The sequence below is a fragment of the Callorhinchus milii genome, unplaced genomic scaffold, assembly GCF_018977255.1.
Source record: "Callorhinchus milii isolate IMCB2004 unplaced genomic scaffold, IMCB_Cmil_1.0 Scaffold30, whole genome shotgun sequence".
NCBI lineage: Eukaryota > Metazoa > Chordata > Chondrichthyes > Chimaeriformes > Callorhinchidae > Callorhinchus > Callorhinchus milii.
In genome coordinates, this window is record NW_024704771.1 from 1,137,642 (window position 1) to 1,150,185 (window position 12,544).

Below are 12,544 nucleotides of genomic sequence, written 5' to 3' on the forward strand. Positions count from 1 at the left end.
AGGACTCACTGAAAAGAGAAGGGAATTTTTTCCTCTTCTCACCCCTCCTTCTCCCCCCACTTGCCAGCTACGTCTCAAAGTACCTCACAGAATATACTGTAAAGTGAATTAACTGCGTGTCACGTTTATACATTTTATATTTATTGTATATTTGTACGACTTGCGCAAGTTTGCATGTACTAATACTTAAATGAGTTACGGTAAATCGTATGAAATGTTATGATCCCGACTGATGCCACTCAGCTAAGTTTTGCTGTAAATGCAAAGTTGTAAGCTATTGTCCCTTGAAAAGCTTAATTCTTGTAATGCTGTTGACAATGCTGTACAGCATTATCAGTAATAATTTTGCCACTCAACCCAGGACTGCTTGTGGGGCGCTGCTGTGTGCAATTGGCTGCCGGGTTTCGCCCACACAATATACAGTCAACTCACTTTGCAGAACATTCTGTGAAACAATTTGAGATGTCTCGAAGACGTGATAAAGCACTGTATCAAATGTAAAGATTATTATAAATATAGCAGTGCATATTGTCTGTGAATGACTCCTCACTGGTTTTATTGTTTCCAGAAGCTAGTCGCTCATTGCAGATCCTGACCAGCAGCAAATGGAGAACATTGTGAGTGACTCATATCTTTTTATTACTAACTGTTCCTAACGTCTTCTGAAACACTACATACCCACCCACTCCCTCCACTCGGCAAACACCAGCTTGCTTCACATTCCCTGTGGTCAGGGCTTTAGCCTTTTTGCTCCCACTCTTTGGAATTTCATCCTCTTTGGAGTCCCTTTGCCTCACCCCCTCCCTTGCTTCCTTCTCCACGTCCCCCGACCCACCCGCCCCACCATTGGCGGGAGAGCCTTCAGCCACTCTGCCCCCCAACCTCTGGAATTCCATCCTCCAATCACTCCGCCTCACCCCCTCCTTAGCCTCCTTCAAGTCGTGCTGCAAGACCCTCCTCTTTGACCATGCCATCGGCCACCCCCTTCTCCCCCCTGACCCCAGCTCGGGTCTGAAATGCTGTCACTGTCCAGCGCCTTGGGACGTCCTCCCGACGTGAAAGGCGCTGTACACATGTAATCTTGTAGTTGTCAAAGTCCATCTAAAGACCTTCCTCTTTGGGTGCAATATAATAATAATAATCCTTGTATTTGATATAACGCCTTATCACGTCTTCGAGAGGTTTCAAAGCGCTTCACAAAATATACTGGAAAGTGAATTGACTGTATTTTGTGGGTAAAATGCGGTAGCCAATTGCACACAGCAGCGTCCCACAAACACTCATGAATTTAGTTGCCAATTTATTATTTTTTATTTATTTTTGGAGGAAGGAATTATTACCCCCAGAAAAGTGATCGACCATTGACTTACAACCGAGTTCCTAGTTACTGCTAGGTCAATAGAGGCGTGAGTGTGTGTGGAGTAAGGAAACTTGCCGAATGTTTCACCCAGGTTGAACCCAAGTCCTTTCGCTTGCAAGACAAGCATCTAGTCACTACACTACTGGGTGCAACAATGATTAGTCATCTCTAATCTTCCCCACGCATATTTTGTAAATCTCAGCCAAGCAGCCATTTGAAGATCAAACGCTATTTATCGCTATTTATATTTTTGTGTCGACTCGGTGAAGTTTCATTTTGATTATTTAATTCTGTGATAATATAGGAATTACCTGCTGGCTTGCACGTCATCTATTACCAGGCACTGACACTTGCCTACAAATCCATGATCCACAGGTCCACCAAGCACCTCCTTTATCTCTCTGAGTCACACTGTGGAGTTCTGTAGCTCAGTGGTTAGAGGCCTCGCAAGCGAGAGACCCGGGTTCAATTCCCGGGCAGGGCGAAACGTTGGGCAAGTTTCCTTACTCCACACACGTGCCTCTGTTTACCTAGCAGTATAAGTAGGAACCCGGTTGTTAGTTGATTGGTGGTAATAATCCCTCCAACACAACAAAAAAAATTGCTCACTCAATCCACGACTGTTTGTGGGACGCTGCTGTGTGCAATTGGCTGCCACGTTTCACCCACAAAATACACAAGTCAATTCACGTTGCAGTATATCCCGTGAAGCGTTTTCAGATGTCTCAAACACGTGATACGGCTTATTATTGCCACTTTCTCTCTGTAACCCTCAAAAAACCGAAAATCAACCGTCTACCATTCCCTTGGAATGAATATTTGGCAAAAGTGTTTTGTTTCCGTAATTTATTCAACGATTCTCAGCCACAGCTTGGTGCTGTCCTCTTTTTCCTTCCCTTCTGTGATCTGACTTTATCTCAGGGCCTGGCTTGCCACAACAACGGCTGTGTCTACATGTGATGAATGCTGGTAGGGCGAGCTCTGGTTGATGTTGATGTTGCTTTACGCCCTTTAGGCCTTTCCGAGTCAGAAAGTGATTAGTCTGCGATCTGCTCTGCGTCCCTTTCCCGCCCCGCCCCAGCCATCGGCGGTCGGACCTTCAGCCTCTCTGCCCCACCCTCTGCAACTCCATCCCCCAGTCCCTTCGCCTCATTCCCTCTCTTGCCTCCTTCAAGGCACATTGCAAGACCTTCCTCTTTGACTGCACCTTTGGCCACCCTACTCACCCCACGCTCCACCCTTCCTCCCCCCCCCCGCCCCCCGCAGCTCCAGATCTCCGATTGTCCAGCACCCTGGGATATCCTCCCGATGTGGAAGGCACTGTGTAAATGTCACTTGTTGTTGTTGAAGGTGCCCAGTGTATAATGTAGTCAAATAATTAGAATTTGGGGTAAATTTGCATGTGTAATAATAATAAGTATTACATTAGGTAACAAGTCTTTCATGTCAGGAGGAGGTCGCGAAGCACTTCACAGGATATACTGTGAAGTGTAGTGACTGTGTTTTGTGGGTGAATGTGGCAGCCAATTTGCACACAATGTTGATCTACAGACAGCCATGGAGTGAGTGATCAATTTCATTTGGGGGATTGTTGGCCAGCACACCGGGAGAGAGAAACTTGTCTTTTTGAATAGCCCCGCGAGATCTTTAACATCCTACAGAACAGGCACAGGCGGCTCCTCGGTTCAACGTCTTGTCCTCAGGACAGCACCTCTGACAATGCAGCGCTCCCCAGCACTGGACTGGAGCATCAGCAAACACTACGTGAATTCTAAGTCCCAACGTGGGGTTTAAACCCACAACCTTCCGACTCTGATGCGAGACTACAACATTGGGGGTGCACTGCATTGTCAGAGGTGCCGTCCTTTGGGCGAGATGTTAAACTGAGGTCCCGTCCTGTCTGTGGAGTCCTGTAGCTCAGTGGTTAAAGCACTCGCTTTGCAAGTGAGAGATCTGGGTTCGATTCCCGCAGGGCGAAACCTTGGGCAAGTTTCCTTATTCCACATACACGCCTGATAATAATCCCTCAAAAAAAAAAAAATTGGTCATTTCAATCCACAACTGGTTGTGGGACGCTGCTGTGCGCAATTGGCTGCCGCGTTTCGCCCACAAATTATACAGTCAATTCACTTTACAGTCTATTCTGTGAAGCGCTTTGAGACGTCGAGAAGATGTGAAAAGCGCTATGTCAAATGCAAGGATTATATTATTATTTCAGGTTAAAGATCCCATGGCGCTATTCAAAAAAAGAAGAAAATTTCTCTCTCTCTTGGTGTCCTGGCCAATAAATACACCCCATCCCCCTCCCAATAAAATTGGTCACTCACTCCACAACTGTTGAACACAACTAGAACATAAGAAATAAGAGCAGGAGTAGCTCATACGCCCCCTTGAGCCTGTCCTGCCATTCAATAAGATCATGGCTGATCTGCTAACCTAATTCCATTTACCGCCCTATCCCCATATCCCTTAATCCCTTTAGTTTTAAAAATCTATCGAACTCAGTCTTGAATATGTTCAAGGACTGAACATCCACAGCTTCTGGGGTAGAGAATTCCATAAATTCACTACCCTCTGAGTGAAGAAATGTTTTCTCAACTCAGTTATAAAGGGCTGACCTTTAATCCTGAGATGATGAACCCCTAGTTTTAGATTCTCCAACCAGGGGAAACAGTCTCACACTATCTCCCCTCTCAAGACCCTTAAGAATCGTATAGGTTTCCACAAGATCACCTTGAATTCTTCTCTATTCTAGAGAATATAGAACTAGTTTACTCAACCTCTCCTCGTAGGTCAACCCCCTCATCCCAGGAACCAATTTAGTGAACCTATCTATGTTGCACCCTCTAAGGCGAGTGTCCTTTCTAAGATCAGGAAACCAAAACTGCACACAATATTCCGGGTGCGGTCTCACCAAGACCTTATACAACTGCAGCAAGACTTCCCTGCTCTTGCACTCTAACCCCTTTGCAATAAATGCTAACATGCTATTAGCCTTCCTAATTGCTTGCTGTACCTGCATACTAACTTTCTGTGATTGGCGTACAAGGACACCTAAATCTCTCTGAATACTAACACTATCTAGTCTCTTCCACCTCTGCTTTTTTTATTTTTTCTACCTGGTTGAATAACTTCACACTTCACAGATGGACATTATACTCCATCTGCCACCCTCTCACCCATTCACTTAACGTGTCTATATAGACTGTAAACAGTTGAGGCCCAAGCACTGATCCTTGCAGCACTCCACTAGTCACAACCTGCCAATCTGAGAAGGACCCGTTTATCCCCACTCTCTGTTTTCTGCCTATTAACCACTCTTTGATCCATACTAATATATTACCCTTAATTCCATGAGCCTTAATCTTATGTAACAAGCTTTTATGTGGCACCTTGTCGAATGTTTTCTGAAAATCCAAGTACACTATATCCAGTGGATAGGATTCCGCCCTATCTAACCTGTTATTTACATCTTTGAAAAATTCTAAAAGATTTGTTAAACACGGTTTCCCTTTCATAAAACTGTGTTGACGCTGCCTATTCATATTATGACTTTCTAAGCGCCCCACAACAATATTCCTAATTATAGACACCAGAATTTTCCCTACCGCCGACATTGGGACATTGCTGTGAGGTGACAGTAAAATACACAGTGACTACACTTCACATTAAATCCTGTGAGACCTCTTGAAGACGTGATAAGGCGCTATATCAAATGCAAGGATTTTATAATAATAATAATAATCCTTGCATTTGATCTAGTGCTTTTCATGTCTTCTAGATGTCTCAAAGCTCTTCACAGAATATGCTGCAAAGTGAATTGACTGTATATTTTGGGGGCGAAACGCGACAACCAATTGCGCACAGCAGCGTCCCACAAACAGGCGTAGATTGAAAATGACCAATTTATCATTGTTTTGTTTTTTTGGAGGGATTATTATCAGACTTTATGAAGGAAATGTCCCTGTAATAATTTCAACCGACATCAATGGCTGAGATTTGCATATATTTAAAATGGATAGAAACAGCTGAATATGCCCTATGGCTAACGCAGCAACAAACAGAAGTGGTTAGTTTAAATAGCTAGTTGCACCACCATGATCTTCCGATCCAATTAGTTCAATCAATTTAATCAAAGATCAGAAATAAACTACATGGAACGTTTTAGTGAACACAGCAAAAGTGCTTTAAAATCACCACCCGGAAATGCAGACAGACAAGACACAGAAATAACTGTTGAAAATCCTCACTGTGTGTCATCAGCAGGTTCACAGTCCCTGCGGTGGTGCTTTCTGCTCGCTAGCCAAAATCGACTTTCGCAGCCATAGCAATCTGCAGCCGAATGATCAGGGTACCGTCGAGTTACCTCTGTGTCCTGTTTATCCACTTGTTCCCAACTGGCTTCTTCAGAAAATTTCTGTGCTACAGCGGGATAAACAATTCTGATCCATATTGCCCTCAGAGTCTGGGATAGAGGTCACTTTATCGCTAAAATCTCCATTAAAGCGCAGGGATGAATTACTAAAATGCTGGCACTCCAGCCTGCTCCACAGTTCTTGCAGCTGTTTTTTATTATATTTATTATTTGAGAATGTAGAAGGAAACTTATCAGGCTACTGCAACCGAAATAAAACGCACAGAACAGGCTGTTGGCAAGGGATGACTGTGCCTCCTAGTTGCTAACAAAAACGTCTTGATTTCCCAAATGCCATACCTCCATTGCCTTGCATTCGCCCACAAAAATACAGCCAATTCACTTTACAGTCTATTCTGTGAAGTGCTTTGAGAAGACATGAAAAGCGCTATATCGAATGCAAGGATTATTTTATACTATATTCTAAAACAGTTTGTGTTTCTTTGCAGCGTTCACCTCTGATGGATCGCAAGCTCAACGTGTTTGAGGCTGTGGACCAAGGGAGGAAAGTTGTACCACAGTTACAGCTTCAGTCTCGGCTGCCCCAGCCTTCAGCGAAGAAAGTAAAACGGTCACTGGAGGAGGAACGTGCTGATCAGAATGATAGCGTAAGGCGCAATTATCTGATCCTGTGTGTGATAAGATGTCGCAGTAAAAACTTATCTTTGCTAATCATCTTTCTATGAGTCAATCTATACAATAACAAGTTATTGTAAACTCAAATCAGCATTTGTATTATGAGCAAGTCGAGATTAGACTGCATGAGTCAAGTTCCTGGATGTTCTAGAAATGAGTCCAACTAAAAAAAAAAAAATGTTTGTGACCCTGGTTTAGATGCCAGCAATAGCGAAGAAGCTTCGGAGTAATGATGTGCCTCCAGCCTCTGTCGCTTCAAGCAGTCATGTGTTGGGCAGGTCTAAAGTCTCTGTCAAGGCAGGAGTCAGGAGCCAGTATGGAGGTACGTATGTGTGCGTGTAGCAGGTGTGCGCAGATGCGTGCGTGTGGCAGGTGGCGTCTAAGACTTGTTCAGCCTGAAAGTAATAATTCCCATCCACATGTGTTGAGAATACCTGTGTCTGTCTGTGCCACTGAATCCTTTTTTTTTGGGTCAGCCGGGTGTCCTGACACATGCGGAAACCCACCACCGTGCTTAAGAGCATCCAGACTAAGCTGCTGAGATTTCCACGCATCCCACCTACTGGTGGAAATCCTCGAGATAGATTGTTGGAATGGAATGTGCTCTCTCTCTCTCGCTCCCCCGGAGGGATGCATCCTGCTGACCTAATTCCGGAGAGTATTAGGCGCAGGTTGGCAAGATCGAAGGCTTGGAGAATTCCAGAGGGTGCGTTGGGATAACCGCTGGAGCCTAATCAGCTAAAACCTCAAAGTTTGCCATTGATATCGCTGTCTGGGAAACTTTCCCGCTGCTTGTTCTAGTGCAGCACAGATCCATTTATGGCACGTTCACACTATAGCCCCAGGCAACACCAGAGAAAAAAATGTACTGGGGAATGGAAACATGTCAATGGGAGACAGAAACTCCCTTGTATTTTCAAATAGCGACACAGAATCAATCCTCAACATCCACCTGAACAGACAGACGGGAGCTCGATCTAATGTCTCTTTGGACTGCACTCTGACAATGCAGCACACCCCCAGCGCTGCATTGGGGGGTCAGCTTAGATGATATGGGTTTCAAGTCCGACGTGGGGCTTGAACGCACAGTCCTATGACTCAGAGGAGAGGGCACTACCATCCGAGCAGGGCTGACTTGCTTCCAATGTTTTCTACCAACTTTGGTAGCCGTGCTTATCCAAGGCGATAACTATAGTTGTATTTGGTGTGCCGCCTTTCTTTCACGTCGGGAGGACGTCTTGAAGCTCTTCACCAACCTACTATGAAGTGTAGGCGAACTTGAACTGAGTAAAGAGATGCCGGTGTCAATTCCTTTCACTGTGTTTTCTCTCTTTCTCTCTCTCTCTTACAGTACGACCTGCAAATACAGTCACTGGTCCAGGAGCCAAGGGACGACCTATGGCTTCTACGGCCACAGTAGCAGGAGGACCATCCAGGGGAAGGAGCTCAGCCCGGGTTCTCCAGGTCACTAACTGTGGTGGCTTTCTAGCTGGAGAGTCAGGTGTGTGGTCTGCTTAAGGCTCGACGACGACAACAACAACACATTACGTTACATTTACACAGCGCCCTTCACGTCAGGAGGATGTTCCAGGGCCCTGGACAGTCAGGGATTTGCACCCGAGCAGGGGGTTGGGATCGGGATGGGTAGAGGCCGGGAGTAGGAGGGTGGGCTGAAGGCATGGTTGACGAAGGCATGGTAGACGGGACTTGGAGGAAGCAAGAGAGGGGGTGAGGGGGAAGGATTACGGGATAGAGTTCCAGAATGTGGGGGCAGGGATGCTGAATACCCGACCATTGATAGGGCGAGAAGCTCGGTGTCCGCAGAGCGAAGGGAGCAGACAGGCTGATATGGGGTTAGGAGGTCAGAGAGGTAGGTGGGGGAGCAAGACCCTGTAGGGCCTTGAAGGTGAGAGCGAAGGTGTTGTAATGTGAGGGGTGGGAAGCCGGTGGAACCAGGCGAGGGTGGGGGTGATTCGGTTTGACGGCGCCTGTTGCGGGAGAGGACATGGCTGCACAGTTTTGAATAATCTGCAGTTTGCGGGGGCTTGGGAAGTCCAGCGAGCAGGCAGTTGGGGGCAGATTAATGCCTCAAGTCAATATTTTATCTAACATTTTAGGTGCAACAAAGAAACCAACTGCTTCAGTGTCAACCACTTCATCTACCGTCCCTAAATCGGGTGAGCAAAGTACCTTTATCGTGATATAAGATATCAGGAAAATAATAATCTTTACATTTGACATAGAATCATAGAATATCACAGCACAGAAGGAGGCCATTCGGCTCATCGTGCCTGTGCTGGCTCTGAAAGAGCCGTTCAACTAGTTTCTCTTTCCCGCTCTTACCCTATAGCCCTGCAAATGTTTCCTCCTTAAGTACCTATCCAATTCCCTTTTGAAAGCTACTATCGAATCCGCTTCCACCACCCTTTCAGGCAGTGCATTCCAGACCGTAACAACTCTCTGGGTTTTAAAAAAAATTCTCCTCATCTCCCCTCAAGTTCTTAAATCTATGTGCCCTGGTTCTTTCCACCAGCCAGTGGAAACAGTTTCTCCCTGTCTACTCTAGCAAAACTCCTCATAATTGTGAACACCTCTATTAAATCTCCCCATAACCTTCTCTGTTCTAAGGAGAACAAACCCAGCTTCTCTCGTCTCTCCACATAACTAAAGTCCCTCATCCCTGGTACCATTCTGCTAAATTTCCTCTGCACCTTTTCCAAGGCCTTGTTATCCTCAGCAAGTTATCACATTCAAACGTCAAAAGCGCTTATATACTGTAAAATTAATTGACTGTATATTTTGTGGGCGATACTCGGCAGCCAATTGCGCTCAGCAGCGTCCCACAAACAGTCGTAGATTGAATGACCTAATTTGTTGTTATTTTTTGTGCAGATATTCTGTAGTTTTTTCTTTTCACAGAAGNAAAAACACACTGCCTTGAAATTTGTAAATTTGTGTATGTGTCACCTTATCTGACTGGGTGACACTGTGGTCATATCCAAGAAATCGTGTAGTCCAGGCTGATGTCCAGTGTGCTGCTGGGGTGGGGGGCGTTGCATTGTGAGAGGCTAATGTCCAGGACAAGATCCCACAGCGCTATTTGGAAAGAGAAGGGTGTTTGTCCAGTGTTCTGTTGGCGCATTCCAATCAGGAGTGAAATTATGAGACAGTTTTTCACCCAAAAGGGTAGTGGAAATCAGGAATTCTCTTCCCCAAAGGGCTATGGATCTATTCACATCTTTAAGACTGAGGTGGATAGGTAATAATATAATAATCCTAGCATTCATTTAGCGCCTTATCAGGTCATTGAGACGTCTCAAAGTGCTTCACAGAATATACTGTTAAGTGTAGAGACTGTGTATTTTGTGGACGAAACACGGCAGCCAATTGCGCACAGCAACGTCCCACACACAATCGTGGATTGAGTGACCAAATTATTTTTGGGGGAAAAGCGATCTCCCGATCGACTAACAACCGGGTTCCTACTTACTGCTAGAAATTTGTTAGGTCAGGGTATTGAGGGATACAGGGCAAGCGCGAGTAATTGGACTTGAGGTACAGTTCAGCCATGATCGTCTAGAATGGCCTCCTCCTGTTGCGATGTTGTCTGTGCTCCCAGTGCAGGGCAGTAACTGGATCCCACTGGGATCTCTTCCACAGCTGCAGCCAAGAAACGCCCTGTTTGGGATCTGAAGGGTCGGCTGGGTGACATGGAGGCCACAATGTCGGGCTACTTAAACCGCCTGCAGTCCCTCGAGGTTCACAACACGGAGCTGCAGGAGAACATCGATGTGAAGGAGAAGCAGACGAGTGCCGCGAGCTCGCAGATCAAAGAGCTGGAGAGTGACCTGCAGTGAGTACCGACTATCCCTTCAGCTCAGTCATAATAATAATCCTTGCATTCGACATAGCACATCTTTGAGACGACTCAAAGCGCTTCATAGGATATACTGCAAAGCGAAGTGACTGTATGTCTTGCGGGCAAAACGAGGCAGACAGTTGCGCACAGCAGAGTCCCACACACAGCTGTGGGTTGAAGCAACGGATTTATTATTTTTTCTTTTGAAGGAATCATTACCCCCAGAAAAACGATCCGCCAATCGACTAACAACCGGGTTCCTGCTTAGGTAAACAGAGGCGTGCGGAGTTAGGAATCTTGCCCAACGTTTCGCCCTGCCCGGGAATGTAAAAGGAGAGGCTACTGGCAGTGTAAATAAAAAAAAAACACAAAAGCAAAAAAGACTGATGTGGACTCTGGTATCACTCTCACCTCCGAGTCAGAAGTTTTTGTGGTTTTCAGCCCAAAGTTCGTGCTTTTACACATTCGCTTCTCTCTAGGCTGACACTTCATTACAGGAGTTTCGTAAACCACGAGTCCTGGGTTAGATTCCGGGCAGCGCGAATCCACGGGGAAATTTCCTTACATCACTTTCTGGGATCGCTTTCTTAGGGGGTAATAATCTATATATATTTTGTTGTTATATAATTTTTTGTTTTAAATCACTCCATCCACGACTGTTTGTGGGACACTGCTGTGCGCAATTTCACCCACAAAATACACAGTCAATCCACTTAACAATATTTTCTGTGAAGCATCTCAACGAAGTGCTATCAAATACAGTATTATTAATACTGTGAACCTGGGAGCCACATGGGAATCCAAGATATTAAATAGCATGTTCTGGCCCAGTGCCTCAGATTCTGAAATATATTCTCCGTGCTTTCTAGGATGTTTTAGAATCATAGAATTGTACAGCACAGAAGGAGGCCATTCGGCCCATCGTGTCTGTGCTGGCTCTTTGAAAGAGCTGTCCAAATCAATCCCACTCCCCCGCTCTCTCCACATAGCCCTGCAAATTTATCCACCCCAAATATCTTTCTACACAAAACACAGTTGCTGGACTTTACTTATATCCTGTGAACATCAACCCCACGTGAAAACTCTGCACCAGATGTGAGTGTGGATCGCTGACTGTCCAGCACCTTGGGACGTCCTCCTGACGTGAAAGGTACTGTGTAAATGTGAGTTGTTGTTGTTCAGGAAGGTGAAGATGCAACTGAAGAGAACTCAGAGTGAGCTGCAGGAATGCCAGGATGAGAATTCCACCATCAAGCGAGCGAAGGAGCGGTGTGAGAGCGACATGGAGTGTGCCAGGGTGCAGGTCCGGGAGCTGGGGAAGCTCGTCAGTGAGCTCCAGGCCACCAAACTTACTCTCACCACCATCGTAGACACCAATGAGGTAGGTCACAAACTGGGGGGCCGGGAGTCAACAGCAACAGATTACATTTGCACAGCGCCATTCACCTCAACCCCAGAACCCCTCAACCCCCGAACCCTCAACACCTCAACCCTCATCTTCACCCATTTTCAAATCACACCCCAAGACTTTCCGCCTTGACCGTATCTCCTCTCTCTTTCCAGCTGGGCATCAAACCGCACCACTCGCTAAGCTCTCTAACAGTACTTGTGTGAAAGACCTGCATATACAGCAAACGCAAGTTGTCGTGTTGATGTGCTGCTGGTGTCGCTTTGTATTTTGTGGAGTTTAGGGTTAAATATCAGATTGAATACTTCACAGAAAGTATTCGGTGCAGCTCATACAGGTTGTGCCAAATTGTATATCTCTGTCCCAAGTGGTATATTCACATCGGGAGGACGTTGCAACATAAGAACATAAGAAATGCTAGCCGCAAAAACGACCAAGGTCTTTCTCGTTCACCTTCCACCTTCATGCTGGTCGTTTCACACGTCCCGAACGATACTATATTCCGGATCGTTATTTCCTAAAAGAAAACCATCTAACCTGTGTTTAAAGGAATAGACTCAAGGCCCTGGGCAGTCAAGGATTTTGGCCCGAGCTAGGCGTTGGGATAGGGAGGTTCGGGGTAGGAGGGTGATCTGACTGCGGTTTTTCAAGTAATGAAGGGATTCGATAGGATGGATACAGAGAAATTATTTTGTCTGGTGGGGGGGGAATCCAGAACAGGGGGCGCATCTTCTTAAGATTAGAGCTAGGCCATTTAGGAGTCAAACCAGGAGGCAGTTTTCAATCAAAGGATCGTGGAAATCTGGAACTCTCTACCCAAAAGGCTGTGGATGGTGGATCTATTCACATTTTCAAGATGGAGGTGGA

The 12,544-nt window shown here is 45.8% G+C and overlaps 1 protein-coding gene across 2 annotated transcripts in view; it reads left to right on the forward strand.

The window, feature by feature from the left end:
• Positions 1 to 566: 566 nt before the first annotated feature.
• The window catches only part of kifc1 (kinesin family member C1), a 29,067-nt gene continuing 17,089 nt past the window's right edge, over positions 567 to 12,544 (forward strand). For both annotated transcript variants that reach the window (XM_042344806.1, XM_042344807.1), the window contains exons 1-7: positions 567 to 617; positions 6,224 to 6,382; positions 6,609 to 6,732; positions 7,762 to 7,911; positions 8,528 to 8,587; positions 10,071 to 10,263; positions 11,452 to 11,650. In XM_042344806.1, the coding sequence (XP_042200740.1) occupies positions 606 to 617; positions 6,224 to 6,382; positions 6,609 to 6,732; positions 7,762 to 7,911; positions 8,528 to 8,587; positions 10,071 to 10,263; positions 11,452 to 11,650 (897 nt within the window). In that variant the 5' untranslated portion in view covers positions 567 to 605. The remainder of the gene's footprint in view (positions 618 to 6,223; positions 6,383 to 6,608; positions 6,733 to 7,761; positions 7,912 to 8,527; positions 8,588 to 10,070; positions 10,264 to 11,451; positions 11,651 to 12,544) is intronic.